The sequence below is a fragment of the Enhydra lutris genome, unplaced genomic scaffold (assembly GCF_002288905.1).
Source record: "Enhydra lutris kenyoni isolate GAN:26980312 unplaced genomic scaffold, ASM228890v2 scaffoldscaffold14, whole genome shotgun sequence".
In the NCBI taxonomy this organism is placed as follows: domain Eukaryota; kingdom Metazoa; phylum Chordata; class Mammalia; order Carnivora; family Mustelidae; genus Enhydra; species Enhydra lutris.
The window spans coordinates 147,934-168,289 of NW_019154098.1; the positions used below are offsets into that span (position 1 = coordinate 147,934).

A 20,356-nucleotide genomic window follows, 5' to 3' on the forward strand; every position below is an offset into this window, starting at 1 on the left:
GTGCGGCGGCTCCGGGGACGCTGGGGCTTTGTGCACTGCTGGGTTTTTCGAGAGGTCAGAGCGGCCGTACCTGGATGTGGGTGTTGGGGAGAGAGACAGGGGCATCCTGGCACTCGCGTGCAGAGCTGGGGCGGGGCATGGGACCTCGAAGTGGTTGCCACGGAGAGACTGGGCGACCGCAGAGGTGCGGGAATCGCAGCCGGGATAGTGGGCCCCTCTCAGGCTGGTAGCGGAGGGGAAGCGAGCCCAGGAAATGGAGCAGAACTGGGGGTTGGGAGGGGGAGAAGAAAGGGTGAGCAAAGGGAGCCTGGATAGATGACCCTGTGGTGAGGGAACACGAAAACTCTGCTCAAAACCCTGTGGGGAGGAGTGGGTGGGGTTGGAGCCGAGAAAGGGAACAGCAGGTGGAGGGCCCAGGGGGGTGTGAGCTGGAGGTAAAGAGCAGGTCTGCCAGGGCAGGGAGCCTCTAGCTGGGCGTAAGCTGCTGAGTGAGGGCTTCCTGGAGGCACAGAGGAGTGGGAGGGGCCTTCAGGAGGGTGCCTGGAGGTGGGACCCCCGTCTGAGAACTGCCCACAAGCAGGTGAGGGTAGAGCTTCTTGACCAGGGCTGTGGGTGTGCAGGTGAGGCCAGTAGAGGGAGAGCCAGCGAGGGGGGAGGGAGGGAGTAAAGGCAGAGGTCCGAGTGGAGGAGGCTTGCACTCAGGACTTTGAGTTAGGGTGTTTGCTAGCACCAGTGTGGCCAGGTGGGCTTTGAAGGGATGGTGGCGAGAATGACATCGTGGGACGGTAAGAAGAGGGGAGGAAGGAAGTCCATGTGGGCGGACTTCAGGAGTGGCGTTCCTGATCTCCAGAGAAGCAGAGGGAACTGCTGAAGCCCCAAGTGAGGCAGCAGGTGGGTTGGCAGGCATGGGGATCAGGGGGCAGCCCAAGGGGTACTTGCGCCTCTTTGGGGCAGAATGAGGGGTTTTGAGGTCATCCCAGGATAGGCTCAGAGGATCAGAAAGGCAGAGGGTGGATTGGAGGTGGGGACAGTACTTGGACATTCAGGCTCTCAGGTTCCTGAGAGGGTCCCGTGGGTTTCTGGGATGGGACATGGTAGGGCAGGGCCCCCTATTCTCCGTCTCCGGGAGCTGGATGCAGCCAGAAGGTGGCTGAGCAGGCCCACTGCGGATGTGTGTTCAGAATCTTCCCATTGATAGATGGTCAGTGACGTGGGAAACAAAGGCTGAAGAAAAACTACTAAATTTCCTTATTATCTATAACCCATTGACAAGTCCTTAAAACAGGCAGAGTGACCTTCCTCCAAGAACTCAGCCACCTCGGTGCTAAAGACAAAAGGCGATCTTAGCCCGACCCCCAGGATCCCGTAAGTCTACTCTAACATACAAAAATGTCTTTAGGGGTGTCTGGGTGGCTCAGTGGGTTGAAGCCTCTGCCTTCGGCTCAAGTCGTGATCCCAGGGTCTGGGATTGAGCCCCTCATCGGGCTCTCTGCTCGGCGGGGAGCCTGCTTCCCTTCCTCTCTCTCTGCCTGCCTCTCTGCCTACTTGCGATCTCTGTCAAATAAATAAATAAAATATTTTTTAAAAGAATAAATAATAAATAAATAAATAAATAAAAATAAAAATGTCTTTGGAGGGGCGCCTGGGTGGCTCAGTCAGTTGTCTGCCTTCAGCTCAGGTCATGATCTTGGGGTCCTGGGATTGAGCCCCATGTCTGGCTGTTCCCTCTCCCTCTGTGCTCTCCCTGCTTGTGCTCTCTCTTTGGCTTTCTTTCAAATAAATAAATAAAATATTTTTTAAAATGTCTTTGGAAACTTCCTTTATCTCCACCCCACAAGATACATGTTGGTAATCACCCCTCCCCAAGCACATGACCCACCAATACGCATCTGAAGGGTCTCATGAGTGAGGTTTTACTATACCGCAATAAATGGCTTTTTCCCAACAACAGCTAGTCACCTCAGGGTCCTGGAAACCTTGGTTCCAAAATTCCTTAGAGACTTATGCCATCCCTGACCCACTCCCAGTTTGATAGTATACAATGGGCCACGCCTCATGACCCCAGCACAGCTCTTTCTGCCCATGGGTCCTGTCCCCATGCTTTAATAAAAACACCTTTTTGCTGGGGGGGTGGGAGGGAAGGGATAGGGTGGCTGGGTTATGGACATTGGGAGGGATGTGCTCTGGTGACTGCTGTGAATTGTGCAAGTCTGATGATTAACAGACCTGTACCCCTGAAGCAAATAATACATTATATGTTTAAAAAACAAAACAAAACAAAACACCTTTTTGCACCAAAGACATCTCAAGAATTCTTTTCTAGCTGTGGGCTTTGAGCCCTATCTTTCCTACATCAGTTGGGGCCACAGTCTGCGGTGAAATGGTCAGCAATGCCAGCCCAAGAGTTGCAAGGGCTGTCACAGCCAGGACCAGGGAAGAGGTACTGCTCAAGGGGGCATGCTTGCTCGGGCTCCCGAAGGCCTACCTGGAGATGATAGGCATGGACTTAAGGGAGGGCAGCCAGTGCTGGGGCGTTAGAGGTGCAGACATGCTCAGTGCATCTATCCTTGCAGAAATGGGGTTTATAAATAAAATCTTTTTTAAAAATTGTGCAGGGGGGGGCGCCTGGGTGGCTCAGTGGGTTAGGCCGCTGCCTTCGGCTCGGGTCATGATCTCGGGGTCCTGGGGTCGAGCCCCGCATCGGGCTCTCTGCTCTCTAGGGGAGCCTGCTTCCTCCTCTCTCTCTGCCTGCCTCTCTGCCTGCTTGTGATCTCTCTGTCAAATAAATAAATAAAATCTTTAAAAAAAAAAAAAAATTGTGCAGGGGGAGGGGCAGAGGGCAAGGGAGAAGCGGACTCCCCGAGACCTGAGCCAAAGTCAGACACAACCAACTGAGCCACCCAGGTTTCCCTACATTTTTTTTTTTTTTTAGATTTTATTTATTTATTTGACAGAGAGAGATCACAAGTAGATAGAGAGGCAGGCAGAGAGAGAGAGAGAGAGGGAAGCAGGCACCCTGCTGAGCAGAGAGCCCGATGTGGGACTCGATCCCAGGACCCTGAGATCATGACCTGAGCCGAAGGCAGCGGCTTAATCCACTGAGCCACCCAGGTGCCCCCATTTTGATAATTTCTTTTTAAAGATTTTATTTATTTAACAGGGAGACACCAAGAGAGGGAACACAAGCAGGGGGAGTGGGAGAGGGAGAAGCTGGCTTCCCATTGATCTGGGAGCCTGATGCGGGGCTCAATCCCAGGACCCCGGGATCATGACCTGAGTCTAAGGCAGACGCTTAACGACTGAGCCCCCCAGGTGTCCCAGCAATAAAACATTGTGAAATTAAAGTGTGAATGTTCCATTTATAGATATAATGATATTGCACACTTAAGAGACTGCTGCACAAACATAACTTTTTTTTTAATTATTTTTTTGAGAAAGAGTTTTTGTGTGCGGGGGGTGGGGGGCAATAAAGGGAGAGTCTCTAGCCCACTCCATACAGAGGGGGTTAAATCCCACCACCCTAGGCTCATGATCTGAGCCAAAGCCGAGAGCTGGCTGCTCACCAACTGCGCCAAGCTCCTCAGAGCACGAGAGCAGATTGAGGAGCACAGGGAGGAAAGGGAGATAATCTGCAGCAGACTGTGTTGAGGGAAGAGCCCGACCTGGGGCTCAAACACAGGACCCTGGCGCCTGGGTGGCTCAGTGGGTTAAAGCCTCTGCCTTAGACTCAGGTCATGGTCTCAGGGTCCTGGGATCGAGCCCCGCACCCGGCTCTCTGCTCAGCGGGGAGCCTGCTTCCTCCTTTCTCTGCCTGCTTTTCTGCCTGCTTGTGATCTGTCAAATAAATAAATAAATAAATAAATCTTCAAACAAACAAAAAACCCAGGACCCTGAGATCGTGACCCTCATGAGCCAAAATCAAGCATCAGGCACTTAATTGACCAGGCTACCCAGGCGCCTCCCTAAACATCACTTTTATATGCACTAAGCAACCAAAAATTCATTCACTTTATTGCAGTGGTCTGGAACCAAACTTGCAAGTTTGGTTCAGCCCTTCGCCTGGACCTCCGACTCCGGCAGCGCGCTCGCCCCTCGGACCTGAGGGCTCCGGCGGGATCCACTCCAAAACAGCGCCTCACCCTTCCCGGAGCCCTAGCCATCGCCTGCCAGCGGCCCCGGGAGCCAGAGGGCGTCTACCGAGGCGCGCGGTCCTCCGAGCCTCCTAGAGCAGCCGGGGGGGGGGGCGTTTCCGGGGGCGGGCCGGAAGCGGACTGCCCGCACCCGGGCGCCGCTCCTCGAGCGGTCGGGGATGGCCGCACAGGTTGAGTGGACCCTGGCTGCGGGGCGGGGATCGGAGCGGGATGAGGGCCGTTCTCCGATTCCGGCCTGCCTGAGGCTGTGGTCCGCACAGAGGCCGCGCTGAGCACCGCGGGGGGTGCCGACCCGCAGCCGGCGCCGCTCCTCGCTTTTCCTTCGGTTCTGGGCCTTAGGGAGCGTCCGGGTTCCCGTTGGCCCCACCGACTGCAGCGGGAGGCGAGCGGACCGGGGGCTGAGTCTTGCGTCCCCAGAGCTTGGGTGGCCACGCAGAGCTGAGGCTGCGGGGGTGGGAGGCCTGGGAGACCAGTTCTGTCCGGGCTGCGTCCCCCTCGTCCTCCGGCCTGCAGGTGCCGGGGCGCATCCGCGGGTGCCGACTGGCCACCCCCGTGCGCGGCCTCTCCCCGGGGCTGCGTCGCCGGTCCGACCGCGGCGCGGAGTCCTTCCCGTGTCCCGAGGACCCTGCTCGTGCCGGGGATACCGCCGTGAAGCCAGACGACGTCCCTGGCCTCGGGGAGCATATCCTGCAGTAGGGGTGAGGCGTTCGTGTCGCAGAGGCAACGAACAAGTAAGAAAGTAGTTGTTGATCCGCGCAAGGGCCTGAAGAAAACGAGCCCCGAGCACAGGCTGGTGGGAGACGAGGTTTCTTCCAGAAGTAAACCTGCTGGCTGAGCGGTCGCGCTGATCCTTGCGGACGAGGGAGAGCGCGCGGGAACGGCTTGGGCTGCTTCGAGTAACAGTGGACACCAGTCCGGCCGCAGTGTGGTCAGCGGGGGTGGGTGAGGCAGCGGCGCAAGGTGCCGCAGGCCCCCGGGGAACAGAGGTTTTCTTCTAAATCCGAGGAAAGAATGACTTCTGCTGGTCCTCCAGGCACCAGTAAACGCAGTCCCCCCGAAAGCCCTCCCTGCTCCCCCGTCGAAGTCAGCATCCCCTCCCCCGGATACTCTCCCCCCGGATTCTGAGCAGGAGCCCGGGCTATCTCGTTACCGTTATTTCCCCTGCTCCACTTTTTTCAACTCAGCCCTGTTTTTCTCTGATTGAAGACTTACTCCCTTGTTCACAGGAAGGACTGAACTTAGGTGTTTTCTTTCTCTAAGCAGAGGGCCCCTCCCTGTGGACGTGCATTCCCCAGATACAGGCAAGCAAAGACCAGCACAGTAACGTCCCCTCCTAACTGTGGAGAACGGTGTGTGCAGAGCTGAGCGCCAGGTCTTCCCATGAGCTGCTCATCCTCTTGAGATGCTCTGGTTGCCTCACTGGGGTGAGGAGGACGGCAGATCAGCGGCAGCGGCAGTGGTCCAGGCAGGTCCTGCCCACAGACTGCCCTGAACAGGCCGCCCAGAGGGTAGTGGTGTGGTTCTGCTCTTTGCATTTGTGGGTCATGCTGTCCAGGCACAGAGGACCCGCCACACCTCTCAGATCATTGTGTGAAGCCTGTTACACAGTCACATGTTTAAAGAGCTCTCCTGCCAACTGTCGCCTCACGGCATCATAACTACAGGATTTCTGTTAACTCGTGCCTGAAAGAGACATCGCTTTACAAAGTGGCAGCTACTTCGGAGGCTCAAGCCCCACAGAAAAGTGTACCCCAAGACCTCCACCTAACCAGGAGAGCTCAGGTATCCATTGAGAAAGGGACATGAAGATCAGGGCCTACTCTGGAGGCGGAATTGTATTTATTGGTTTTTAAATAACTGTTCTCCGTCTGCAACATGCATTTGTAAGTGAGCAGTAAGTTTTGGAGAAATCAGAAAAATGGAAAGAAGGGAAATAAGAATCGCCCAGAAAGAAACTAAGCTAATGTGCTGGGGTGTTGTGCTGCCAGATTTGTTTTTCTGCTTTCGTCTGCTTACGAGTGGCCTTGCTGGTTGCAGAGTCACCCACTGTCATGGGGACACTCCTTCATTCCACAGGCCCCCGCTGAACACCTGGTTTGTGTCAGGCCCTCCTCCAGGCTCGGGGGTTCAGACCGCAGGCCTTAGCTCATGGGGTAAGGCAGAGAAGAGCACGTAAGTTGACTGCATTGTGTCAACACAGGTGCCGTAAAGAAAAGGAAAACGGGAAAAAATAAGTAAAACAGGGAGTGAGGGTAGGGAACGAATTCTGCGGTGGGGGTGGCATTTTATATAGGCTGGTCCAGGAAGACGCCGCTGGGAAAATCAGGAGTGAGGGGTGGGCCCTGTGGGTGAGTAGGTCTCAGGGCGGGGCTTCTTGGGATATGAGGGTATCATCTGGGCTGACCAGGTGTTTGCCCTTTCCTGTCTCTTCTGTATCTGGGTGGTCCTTCTGGGGACAGGGACAGGGGTGGATGGGACTCAGGCCTGCCTCCTTCCACTTAACACTGACTGTCCCCAGCACCTGCTCTTCCCCTGACGGGGATCCTGGAATGGCGGTGCGACTTGTGACGCCCACACTCCAGGTGAGTGCCCCTTCTGAGCCTTTTGGCTGCCTTCATCCCCAGCCCTCAGCTTTTCAGCCCTGAGCACCTTCCCAGGGGCCCCAGGCCCATTCACGTAGCTCTCATTCCTGCAGGTGAGTCACGGGAGGGATGCTGTAAGGCAGGGTCTGCCCCCTCCCTGTGAAACTGCACAGTGCTCTGTCACATCCTTCCTGAGGCTTTGGGCAGAAGTGGGTTGCCCAGGATCTCCTGTAGCCCTTGCACTTCCAGGGTCAGCCAGGAAGGTCAGGGTCTCTGTCCCCTGCCCCAGCACCCGCCTCCGTCCTGGTGTGAGTGCTCAGCTCTTCTTTGTGCACACAGCCTTTGGCTTCTCTCCTCAGATCAGAGAAGCAGAGAATAGGATGGGAGCACCCCACCAATATAGAGGCTCGACCACCAACATCTCCAGGGTGCCCCTCCCCAGATCCCTGTTAGCCTGTTGGGGGGCATGAGGCCAAGGTTGAGACCCACACCCTTTATGGCAGTAGGACTGTTCCACTTTCCCTGGGGAGTGTTGAGGTGTCCTCTCTGTGCCAGGCCTTGGGGATGCAGCAGGGACCACAGAGACAGAGGTCTTGACTCCCAGAGCTGAACAGGTGCCCGAATATCCCTGACCTGGTCTCTGCATCCCCTGCCCAGACATCCCCAGACAGCAGGGTTTGTGGTTGCAGGAGGCCGTTGTGTTTGAGGACATGGCCGTGTACTTCACGAGGATAGAGTGGAGTTGCCTGGCCCCCAACCAGCGGGCGCTATACAGGGATGTGATGCTGGAGAACTACGGGCACGTGGCCTCGCTGGATGAGGCTTCCCCATCCATCCCTCGGCGGGGCTCGGGCAACCCTGCCTCTTCCACTGGTCTCTTAGGAGAGTTGATTCTTTTCCAAATTCAAGGTCCAGCATGTTTAGGGAAGCTGGAGGGCTGCCTCCATCTCTCTGTGACCACCCAACTGCCCCGCTTCTGGGAAAGTAGGTGATCCCAATCCATCCCAAGTGCCATGTGTCCCCTAAGGCCTCCAGCCCTGCAGCAGGGCATCCTTCCTTCCCTCTGCTCCCCGACACCTATTGCTCTCCTCTGCATGTAGGCTTTCTTGTTGCTAAACCAGCACTGATCTCCCTCTTGGAGCAAGGGGAGGAGCCAGGGGCTTTGATTCTGCAGGTGACTCAGGAGCAGGTGTCTGCAGCCCGCATGCGCCCAGATAAGTGGGCCTGGCATTCACACAACTCTCCATAGCCCCTGGGTGCTTGGGCAGTGCGAAGGCTGTACATTTAGGTCCTCACATCAGGGCCAGAATTCCTACCAAATGCCTTGGTTGTCATCCAGAGTCACCCAACACTAACCCACACAAGGAACCCAGGTGCATGAAATGCCCTTCCCAGTTGTCTGAGGTGCCGGGCCAGGTCTGTGGGGGCAGCGAGTGTGTGAGGAGGACCCAACAGGGAAGACCCTTGGGCTACTTTGGTTCTCTGAGCCAGGGCCTGGGGTTGGGACTGCAGAGGCTGCAGAAAGGGGGGGAAAGGCCGTCCATGGGCCCTGCTTGGGGCTGATGTGTCTGCTGAGTGGGTGAGCTGTGGGTGAGTCCTTAGAGCAAGAGGGGAGCAAAGGATAGCAGCAGCCCACACCCAGCAGACCTCCCTCCTGCCTCAAGTTCGCCCCCCACCCCCCCCGCAGTCCTTTAGACCAAGCCTGTGTCTTCCCTTCTCCCCTTTCGGGAGCTCTTCTAAGCCAACTTCCCGCAGTGCTTAAGCCCTTATTAACCTTCCTTTAGGTCCTCTTTCTTACACAAACCCCAATTTTACAGATTCTTGGAAGAAGTTCCCAAACCTCCCTATTTCTTTGACATAAAGGTTCTGTCTTCAAATCACGGAGTTTCTTCTATGAATTATAGAGGCCAGGTTATTTTTCCATTCTCTGTTCATTCTTCCAGATTCTAGGATGGAGGCTGTGGTCAAGGGATCTTCTCTAAGGACAGTGTCTTCTAAGCAGTTAGGGTTATTGGGCACGGTTTGGGGGCACCTCCCTAAGGGGAGGCCGAAGCGTCCCCAGCGGAGTGGCAGTCCTGAGGGTGGGTCAGAGAGACGACCCCTCGACGCTGAGGCAGGCGGCCCAGCGGGGACCTTCGACCATCTCCCCCGGCCCGGTGGAGGGAGGGTGGGGCCCCGGCCGGGTGGCTGCTGCAGGGGAGAGGACGTATGGCTGTGCCTGCGGCAAGGCCTTCAAGTTCAAGTCGCTGCTGCTCCGGTGCCAGGTCATCCACACCGGGGCTAAGCCCCACCAGTGCAGCGAGTGCGGCAAGGCCTTCCGGCAGAGCGCGCAGCTCGCGGCCCACCGCAGGGTCCACGCGCGGGACAAGCCTTACGAGTGCGGCGACCGCAGGAAGGCCTTCGGCCGCAGCTCGCGGCTCCAGCAGCACCAGAAGTTCCATACCGGGGAAAAGCCATACGAGTGCGGGAGGGCCTTCTGCTGCAGGTTCACGCTCACGGAGCACGGCCGCCTGCACAGCGGGGAGAGGCCTTACCCATGCCTGCAGTGCGGCCAGCACTTCATCCGGGGGTCCTCGCTGCTCAAGCGCCACCGCCTGCACGCGCGGGAGGGCCCCCGTGAAGACCGCGCCGCCCAAGCCCCCCGCGGGCGCCGGGCTCCACCTGCGCGCCGTGTGCTGCAGGCCCTTCCGGCGCAGGTCCCTGCTGCTGCTGCGCCAGCGGCTGCACACGGGCGAGAAGCCGTTCGGGTGCGGGGACTGCGGCAAGGCCTTCAGCCAGAAGTCCAACCTGACGCTGCACCAGAAGACACACAGCCCGGAGAGGCCGTTCGCCTGCGGCGAGTGCGCCAAGGCCTTCTGCAGGAGCTACATGCTGAGCGAGCACTACCGGCTGCACAGCGAAGACGGGCCGTGCAGGGGCCGGGCCCGTGGCCGGCGGTGAGCCCTCGTCCCGCGCCCCAAAGTCCGTGGCCCAGACTGTGCCCGGGCCGGCGCTGAGGCCAGACGGGCTCCCCGCTGGGCTCCCCAGGCAGTTGGTAAACGTCGGAGAACCCGGGGCGCCCGGGGGCCTCTGCTGGTTGAGGGTCGGACTCTCGAGGACCGCTCTGGTCAGGATCTCAGGGTCGTGAGATCGAGCCCCGCGTCAGGCTCCGCGCTGGGCGGGGAGTCTGCCGGAGACCCTCTCCCTCCTCCTCTCTAAGCAACAACGAACAGGGCAGAGAGCCCGCCTGGGGGAGGCGCGGAGGCAGGAAGCTGGCAAGCCTGCCGTTCACCTGTGCAGCAGGACATCGGTGTCCGGGGGAGCAGGGACCGGCGGGGCGGTGGTCCAGCAGCCTACAGGCTGAGCCGGAGCAGGGGCTCCCCACCACCGCGGGCCTGGGTGCCTGCAGGAGAGCCGCGTTTCTCAGCCCTCCCAGCCTGTGCCCGGATGGACACTCGGGCTTCAGTAAGTCCCATGGGGATCGTGGGTGGGTTTTGTTTTCTTCCTTCACTCATCTGTTTTCCAAATACCTGTGATCAGGAAAAGAAAAAAAAAAAAGATGTTGGCTATTTTTGGTGGTTCATTTGTTACTAGGACTGCGGAAAATCACACTCTGTGGGGCCCCAGCCACCTAGTCCAGGTGGGGTGCAGGGCTAGAGTCCACACAGCATCTGGCCTGGGGATATTTGGGGTTCTGAGGTGGACGGAGGGTTTGTCAGCAAGCCAGGGCAAGGCTGGAGGGTAGTGGTGACTGAAGCCAGGACCCACAAACGGGTCTGTAAGACTCCTGGGCCGGGTCTCAGGAGCCCCAGCCAGGCTGAGTGGGATCTGCTGTCAGCAGAAGGCGCTGGCTGGGGAGGAGCCTCCTGGGGGTTCTAAGTGACCCCTCTTCTCCATCAGTCCTCACACGCCAGAAACCCTGAGAATGCTGGCAGGCACCACCAGTGCCAAGCAGAGCTGAAGACCTGACCAGTGAATGTGTATTTTTTTTTTAAGATTTTATTTATTTGACAGAGGAAGAGAGATCACAAGTAGGCAGAGAGGCAGGCAGAAAGAGAGAGGAGGAAGCAGGCTCCCCACTGAGCAGAGAGCCCGATGCGGGGCTCGATCCCAGGACCCTGGGATCATGACCTGAGCCGAAGGCAGAGGCTTAACCCACTGAGCCACCCAGGTGCCCCTGAATGTGTTTTGGTTTTTTTTTTTTTTAAGATTTTATGTATTTATTTGACAGAGATCACAAGTAGGCAGAGAGGCAGGCAGAGAGAGAGGAAGCGAAGCAGGCTCCCCACTGAGCAGAGAGCCGGATGTGGGGCTCAATCCCAGGACCCTAGGATCATGACCTGAGCCGAAGGCAGAGGCTTTGACCCACTGAGCCCTCTAAGTATAAATTTTTTTGTAGGGCATTTGTGAAATGCAAAAACTTATAAAAAATGTAGAGGGGTGCTTGGGTGGCTCAGTCGGTTAAGTGTCTGCCTTCGGCTCAGGTGTTGGGGGTCATGATCTTGGGGTCCTGGGATTGAGCCTCACATCGGGCTCCCTGGTCAGCGGGCAGTCTGCTTCTGTCTCCCTCTGCCTGCTGCTCCCAGTACTTGTGCGTGTGCTCACTCTCTCTCTCACAAATAGACAAAATCTTAAAATATATATATATATGTATATATATATAAATATATATATATGTATATATATAAATATATACATATATGTGCATATATATATATATGGGTGCCTGGGTGGCTTAGTCTGTTAAAGCATCTGATTCTTGATTTCAGCTCAGGTCGTAATCTTGGCATTGTGGGATCGAACCCCAAGTCTGGCTCCCACTCAATGTGGATTCAGCTTCTCTGTCTCTCTCTGCTCCTCTCTCCACTCGTATGCTCTCTTTCTCTCTTTCTAAAATAAATAAAATCTTTAAAAAAAACAACAACAAAAAAGAAATGTAAAAAACTTCCCAGAGACCATCACGGGGTGTTTGATGTGTTTTCTTAGCCTTTTTTTTTTTTTTAAGGATTTTAAAAAGAGAGCAGGGGGAGGGGCAGAGGCCAAGGGAGAGAATCTCAAGCAGACTCCCTGCTGAGCAGGGAGCGAGGTGGGGCTCAAACCCAGGGCTCCAGGATCCTGACCCGAGCCACCCAGCAGCTCCCCTTACCCTCTTTTTAGTGCACAGTGTGAATATTCATTTGACATTTTGGGGTGTAGTGTGCTTGGAGTTGTGTGCCTGCCCCTTGTTGCTGCCTGAGCACCAGCCGTCCTGGGCGGTTTAGGGAGCAGCCGCCGTTGTTGCACATCTGCCTCCCAGCATCTGCACTGTTGCTGCTGACCGAACAGCAGATGTGTGCTTTTGTCCACTGACAAAAGCTGGGGCTGAGCTGGACGTTCCCTGTCGGGGATACTGGGAGTGGGGGGGACTGTTTTTAATCGTTTGATTAATCACTCTTGTTTTCATTTTGATTTCTTGGCCTTTTAGTGAGTAAATTCCCTGTAAGTTCTTACACCTGTTTTTATTGGGTTTGTAAGCCTCTGTGTTGAGCCCCAGTCCTTTTCCTTACTATCTGTTTCTTCCATTGTAATACTAACCACAGGTTTTTTTGGTGGTGGGTGAGCATGGGAGAGATGAGAGGGAAACTGCTTCTTAGAATTGAGAAAGTGAAATACCAATATTTTTTCCAGTTCTTTATTTCTCTTTAGTTATGAGGTTTTTGATATGAAAAATACATGTCCCCTATGGCCAAAACTATCTGTCCTGTTGTAATTAGAAAGGCCTTCTCCACTCCAAGATTTTATAAAACATTTTTTTAGGGGCACCTGAGTGCCTCAGTGGGCTGAATGTCCAGCTCTTGATTTTGGCTCAGGTCGTGATCTCAGGACGGTGAGATGGAGCCCCGAGTCAGGCTCTGCACCCGGGCTTGGCATGCTCTCTGTCCCTCCGCCCCTCCCGCACTCAGCGCTCTCAAAAGACAGAAAACCTTTAAGACACTGTTTGCTATGGTTAAATCACTAAAATAATACATATTTGTAGTAAAACAAAATCTCAGTACAAAAATAGGAAATCAAGCCCCTCTCTTCCCTTATCCACGTTCCCATCTTACCCCCAGATTTACACCGGTTAAGTTCGGGTAGTTCATTGCAGATCCTTTTCTCTGCAGCTCAAGTGTTCAGTGTGTGTTCGTGTTTTTACAGACAGGGTTATCCTACTAGTGTGCTTTTGATGTATCTACTTGCTGGGCTGAGTTGCTCCCAGAAGGACTTTCCAGGTAGATTCCTGACGGTGGGCTATGAGGAAGGAAGGAAGTGGTGGCCAGCCGTAGCTCACACACCTACCTGATGCTTAGATGCTAACCCCAACGCTGCTGTGAAATGATTTTGCAGATGCGGTTAAAGCAGCTAATCAAGTGACTTTAAATTAATCAAACAAAGGTATCCTGGTGGGCCTGACATAATCAGTCATAAGGCCTTCAAAAGCTTAGGCTTCCCCGAGTCTCCAGCCTGTGGAAAAGCATCAGTTGGTGATCTTGTCCTCCTGAGTCTTTGCTCTGAGGACTTGGCACTTGCTTCACAGCCTCCATGACTGCTGGCCACTTCTCTTCTACTGATTCTGTTTCTTGGATGGACCCTGACCGATCCGCTGTTTTCTGCAACTTGGCTTTTCCACAAGTACCTGGCAGCATCGTTTTGTGCAGGCAAGACCAGAACGACTTCGTTCCCTGTGCAGTGATGAGCCACTGGTGGCCAGTCGTGGCCTGTAAGTAGGTACAGCACTGCTGTCCATCCCATACGCACACAACACTGTGGCAAGAGCCCTTCCATAAAACCTGGCTGTCGGCATTTCCCACGAGCTTGAGCGCGGGCTCCCCAAAGGTTGAGACACTGGTGTGAACAGAACTGGGGGTTTCACATGGCTTATGTCCAGTGGTTCTAGGACCCTGGCCTCACTCTCTTCCTACCCTCCAATCTCTGGCCGAGGCTCCCATTAGCAAAACCAACTGGAAGCTAGCAATCGTGAAAGCCCACTGATGGCCCACAGAGGTGACCTGGGCAGAAGTAGGGTGCAGAGGTTGGAGAGGGGTGAGCCTGGAGGAATAGATGTGAACAGGAGGCATTCCCTTGTCTAACCAATGGATTCTTCCTCATGCTGCTTTGTTTCACGTGCATTAACGGGGAGCGCATCAGGCCATCACTGCACAGCGCTCTCGCAAACTACGCATCTGGCAACTAGCTCTTGGCCTGGCAGCTGTCCTCGGGCTAAGACACAGACAGAAGAGAAAAGAAAAGTCCAGCTTTGCAGGGTGCTACACGAAAGATCCTGATAGCAGTAGCCTATCTGAAGTTTCCCCGCATCCCCCAAGTTCTTCACTCCCCAGGGAGCCTGAGTGGGACCTTCACCTGGGGCGGAGCCCCCGCGTCCCCTCCAGACCTGTGTCCTCCCACTGGGGCTGGACCCCACCTGCCTGGTGCTGCTCGCAGTACTGGATCCCTGTCGGGAGCTGCTGCTCACAAGCTTAGAGAAAGGGTCCCAGGAATGGATTGGGGCATCTGTTTCTCACAGAAACCATGAAATTGGAGACTCTCAGAGAATCTGGGCAGTTGTCCCGTCTGAGGGTTCACTCCCTCTGACGGTCCTGGAAACTGCTGCCCCCCCCAACCATATTCCTAGCTGTCTCCTGAAGCTTGACTGAATGTGTGACAAAGAACTTTACCCATCTCCACTGGCCCCAATGTCCCAAGTCCCAGACCTTCTTCCTGTCATGGTGTCTCTCCTGCATCCATCTTCCTCCTCAGGAAGGGCTCCAGCTTGGCCGAAGGAGGCTCCACACGTGGGGTTGGACCTGTCCTGCCCTCGAGCAGACAGAGGCTCCAGAGCTGCTCCCTGTAGACCTGCTCCCCACCCAGCTGCGCAGGTTCAGGGCCATGTGGAGCTGCTTTCTCCGCATCCGTCCCCACTGGGAAAAACAAAATTGAACCGGGAAGGGCAGATCCCATCTTCTCTGTTCTTTTTTTCCCCCTATCTCTTCTGAATTAAAGGAAATACTGAAGTAATAAGGGAGTATTCAGTTTTACATCAATGTCTGTGAATTGGACAGTTCTCAGCTTGTCCTCAATTTGAGGAAATGGTGGGGGTGGGGAGCAAGAAGATAAATTAGGGAATTAATGGTGGTAATCTGACCCACAGGAAAGCCGAGCTCTGCAAGGGAGTACACTTTTTTTTAAAAGATTTTATTTATTTGAGAGAGGGAGAGAAAGAGAGCGAGCATGAATGGGGTGAGGGGCAGAGGGAGAAGCAGACTCCCCAGTGAGCAGGGAGCCCGATACGGGGCTCGACCTCAGGACCCCGGGAATCATGACCTGAGCTAAATGCAGATACCTAACGGCTGAGCCACCCGGGTGCCCCAGGGGCTCTACATTTTAACCAGCCTTTCCAAAGGGAATAAGAATGACTTGGAGACTGAGCATTGCCTGGGGGACAGGTAAGGGCACAGTGACTTGAAGTCAGACCCAGGGGGAAGGACCCCTAGCCCTCCCGTCCTGCCTGCTCAGTGATGTGACCCTCACCTCACGGCATTGTTGAGGACAAACGTGCCACACAGCCAAGAATTTGATACTAAAGCTGTTCTTCTGCTACAGAGCTGGGGAAGGGAGGCTGATGAAGGTGGTGTAGGTTTTAAAAAGTCTGGGAGGAGGCAGTGGCAAGAAACAGGGCAGAGGTGGGAGGGAAAGGATGAGGTGCAACTGCTGGTTTGGAGTGAGGGGGACACCCGCAGATGGCAGGAGAGCAGACGATGTCACAGGTGTCCCTACGGTGCCACCGGTTCAGCGGACGTCTGTGTCCCCAGATGACAGAGTTTCAAAGAAGCGTTCATACAAGCCTGATCGGTATTCAGGGCTCAGTTAATGCTTGCTGGATGAAAGAATGACTGAAGGTCACAAACTTGGACAAAGGAAGTAGAAAGTCTAGACAGGGATACAGCCCGTGGCCCAGGAAGGTCAAAACTAAACCAAGGTGGGTAAAGCATGTCTCCTCGCTACTTGCTCTTGTGAGGGGCACTGTGGAGGGCGATCTTCCGGCTGAGCTCTTAGCACAACACTGCTTCATAGAACTCTTCCGAAATCTGCTTGCAGGTTTGCGTTTTGTCTTTAATGCTGAGCTTACCAACCGTCCCCATGGGTGCTGCTCAGATAACTTGGCACCCCAAAGTGAGTGGGCTGCCCTAACCAGACACACGCAAGCCTGTGGGCATCTCCCACTAGAGTGCCAGATCGGTCACGGTACGGTCAGTGCGGAGAGAACCAGCCAGTCTCCACACTACACTCCCAGTTTTCTGCCTACCCCTGTCTCTTCCTTAAAGATTAATATATTATTTTCTGCCTTGGGGCATCTGTCTTTCCCTTTGGCACTCTTATTGAGCAATTCCATACACTTCAGTGGCTTAAATTATCTTCTGACCCACACCTCCTCAATTTCTTATCTCTGTGCGACTGCCCACAGGACACCTCTGGTGCCTCAGAATGGGTTTAAAGTCGAGCTCCTCTCCTCCCAACTTCTTGCTCCCCATTGTGTGGCGGTTACCTAGGGCACACATACGCTGGGGACGTTACAGAAGACACTACGAACTTCCCTGACAGGGTCGGAGACCCTGGGCTGGAGAAGAGACCCCAGCTGTAGACCCACTATAGAAGGACCCTCTGACACTGAGTGATCCTGAAGGGTCAAGGGATGGCCCTGAGGTGGCTGCGCTGTCCACCTTGTAGAAGTAACCACTGAACATAAGTGTTAGGCCTCAACCCAAATCCCTCACCTAAAGCTACTGGTTTCAGACTTCTTTGATTCTGGAACTGAAACTCAAACATTCTGCTATCTTCCATTTTTTGGGGTGAGCACCAAAGCCTAGCCTGTGGGGGTGGGCAGAGGGGTTTGGACTCCTGACAAGTGAAATTCTCAGAAGACTACAAGTCATTTGCAAGAGTCTAAGATGCCATCAGAAAACAGACCAGTAAAGAGGGATCCAACCTGAATGCCACCTCTCCTTCCTTTCTGCTCCCGACCCACAACTGCTCCTCTCCCTGCCCTCCCAGATGTGCCCAGTCCCTCAGTCACCGTACCCCACGGCTTCATCCATCCAGGAAGTCCTCGTGCATGGTGCGCACCGGTGTATGATGATGAAGAAGAAAGCACGGCCCTGACTTCATGGGACACACAGACCGTGTCCTCCACCTATCAGGAGTGGATGAAAAGGTGGGTGAGTCAGGGGCGCCTGGGGGGCTCAGCGGGTTAAGCGTCTGCCTTCAGCTCAGGTCATGATCTCAGGGTCCTGGGATCGAGCCCCGCATCGGGCTCTCTGCTCAGCGGGGAGCCTGCTGCCTCCTCTCTCTCCGCCTGCCTCTCTGCCTACTGGTGATCTCTGTCTGTCAAATAAATAAATAAAATCTTTAAAAAAAAAAGAAGGTGGGTGGGTCATAAGGTGGACTACTGCTCAACATCACAAGGCGTGCAATGTGGTGACAGACGGCAGCTACACTAGTGAGTGGCACGTAACAGTGTGGAGTCATTATGTTGTACCCCTGACACCAGCGTAACATCCTGGGTCAACCGGACTTGGACAACAAGGAAAAGAAATGACGTACTGATTTGTGAGACAACATAGATAAGCCTTGAAGACATTATGGCAAGTGAAAGAAGCCAAGCACATGGGGCACCTGGGGTGCGGACGGTTGATTGCCAACTTGGTTTCAGCTCTGGTCATGATCGAAGGGTGGTGAGTTCAAGCCCCGGGTTGGGCTCTGCACTGCACAGAGTCGGCTTGTCCCGCTCCCTCTTCTCCTCCCCCTGCACACTCGCTCTCTCTCTCCCTCTCTCACTCTCAAATACATAAATTAAATATTTTTTGAAAAAAGAAGCCAGGCACAAATGATGTATAAAATCATATATGATTTCATTTATGTGAATGTCCAGAATAGGTAAATACATACAGACAGAAAGTAGGTTGTTGTTTCCCTAAGGATGGGGCAGATAGGAACATTGGGGAGTGATGGGAAGGGGGTACAGGGTTTCTTTTGGGGTTAATAAAAATTCTCTAGAATTGGTCACAGTGATGGGTGCACTGTTCTGTGAATGTATTAAAAAACATTGAATCGTACACATGAAGTGGGTGAATTGTATGGTATGTGAATTGTGGATCAGGAGAGCTGCTTACAAATTTGAAAAGGCCAGGGCACCTGGGAGGCTTAGTTGGTTGAGCCCCTGATTCTTGATTTCAGCTCAGGTCATGACCTCAAGGTCTTGGGACCAAGTCTTGCATCGCGCTGGGCAGGGAGCCTGCTTAAGGTTCTCCCTCTCCCTGTCTCCTCCCCTATCCCCTACTTGTGCACGCTCTCTTAAAAAATTTTTGTTTTTCTTTTGAGCAAGCCATTCAATCCTGAGAACTCTCCTAGAAGGCAGAGTAACTGCATTGATCAAAAAAAGCTAGAGGCTGCAGAGCTGCCAAGGCTGCGAGAGGAGTAGGGTGGTTTCTCCGGTCACTGAGGGCCAGGGAGGGGTTTAAGACCTCCACCTTGACCCCCAGAACTACAGGGCAGCCCATGAAATGAACAGGGGATGAAGGAATTTGTTATCCTTCGGGACAGAGCGGAAGCATGTGCTCTGCAGGATGGGATGAGGCGAAACAGAGTGAGGTGTGAGCAGATCTTCAGGCCATGATTAGACCCTAGAGTTGCTGTCAGGGAAGGAAGCAGTTATGTGACAGAGACATACCAAGATGCTGCTTGTTCTCTTAGTGTTTGGAATCCCAGGCAACGAGGACATGAAACCACTACGTGGAAGCTTGTGTACACTGAGTGAGCAGTAAGTAGCTATTCCTTATGCCTTTCTGTGTCCTCTTTCATTTTTTTTAAGATTTTATTTATTTGAGAGAGAAAGCGCACACAACCAGGAGGAGGGCGCAGAGGGTCAGTGGGAGAAGCAGGCTCCCCACTGAGCAGGGAGCCTGATGTAGGGCTCAATCCCAGGACCCTGTGGTCATACATGGAGCTGAAGGCAGATGTTCAACTGACTGAGCCACCCAGGCGCCCCTACTTTTTTTTCAAGTTTATTTATTTATTTCTACTTTTGTAAACTTCTACACCCAATGTGGGGCTCAACTCACAACTCCAAGATCATACGCTCTTATGACTGAGCCCACCAGCTGCCCCGATTCTACTTTTAGTTTCAACATTTCTATTAAAACATACGTTCAAAATGCAGACGGATATTAGGAAAATGAGATATTTGGGGCATGTCCCCTTCCAGGAATGATGTCGAAGCCTAAACATAACCCTAACCCTAACCCCTGCACCTGCCAGCAGCATTTCTCCAAGCTGATAGAGGATGGGCCCTTAGCAGAGCCAAGTCACTGTGGCAACCTGGGGCCCCAGAGCAGGATCAATTCAGGGCCTGGAGCCTCTGCGAACTCACAGAACAGAAAAATCAAGGAAGGGCAGGTCGCAGCCTGGCCCAGGATCTCTAGGACTTCATGGGAACATGCAGGGCCCCAGCTCAGCACAACACCCAGGCCACAGGCTCCTGGGAAACGTGTGCTGCAGCCTCCGTCCCAGAAGCTAGAGACCCAGCTCCAACGTCCAGCCTTGCCCAGTGCAGACCACACGGGGAGCCATGGGGGCCCGAGTCTCCCAGAGCACAGGCAGAGACCATTCTCTCCTCCCTTTCTCAAGAAAATGCGTGCTGGCACAGCCGTCACACGAACAACTCCATAGAGCTTCAGCTTGGTGGCAGAGCCAAGCACTGGGCCCCAGATTCCCCACTCTGCCTCCAAGGCTAACCCAGGGCAACTGCATAACATGCTGGCGGGAACGTGGAGAACATGGTCTGGGGTGCTGAGTTCCAGGCTCGGGGACCCTAGCCAAGGGCGGGAGCTGGCCCTCACCCTCAGGATCGCCTGGGAAGGGTGAATGCTGGTCAGCCACCAGCTTAGGGAAGTCACAGGCACCAGAGCAGAGACAGCCCGTGAAGGTGGCCCTCCACACCGCTGCCTTGAATCACGATGTCTACAATCCGCTTTCAAATACTCCAGCAAAGGAGTGCCTGGGTGGCTCAGTGGGTTAAGCCTCTGCCTTCCACTCGGGTCATGGTCTTAGGGTCCTGGGATCGAGCCCCACATCGGGCTCTCTGCTTGGTGGAGAGCCTGCTTCCTCCTCTCTCTCTCTCTCTGCCTGCCTTTCCACCTACTTGAGATCTCTGTCTGTCAAATAAATAAATAAAAATCTTTAAAAAAATATTCTAGCAAAAATGTGGGGGGACAGCTGACAAAGCGTAGCCACATGGTAGAAGCTGCTGGGTTAGGGCGTGAGAGCGGGGGTCTGCTGTTCTCTGCACTTTTGTATAAAGGATAATAGGGCACTTAAAAGTTTTTAAAATGAACACCTCCTCTACCCCCACAACAAGCCCCAAACAGGAAGGAAAACATCTTTCTCCGCACATTTATGCATGTAGCACATAACGTGTGGAAAGAAACACGGGAGGCTTCTACTCACTCATTCACGGGTTTACCTAGAGGGTGAGTTGCAGAAGGAGAGATGATAGATTCAGTTAAAAGTGTTGTCTTTTCAACTATCATATGACCTCCCTGATATGAGGAAGTGGAGATGCAACATGGGGGG

The 20,356-nt window shown here is 54.2% G+C and overlaps 1 protein-coding gene across 1 annotated transcript in view; it reads left to right on the top strand.

The window, feature by feature from the left end:
- Positions 1-20,356, top strand: part of LOC111146518 (zinc finger protein 7) — a 96,244-nt gene that overhangs the window by 48,058 nt on the left and 27,830 nt on the right. The window contains exons 7-8 of the mRNA XM_022502062.1: positions 8,998-9,167; positions 9,430-9,629. Coding sequence (XP_022357770.1) covers positions 8,998-9,167; positions 9,430-9,629 — 370 coding nt within the window. The remainder of the gene's footprint in view (positions 1-8,997; positions 9,168-9,429; positions 9,630-20,356) is intronic.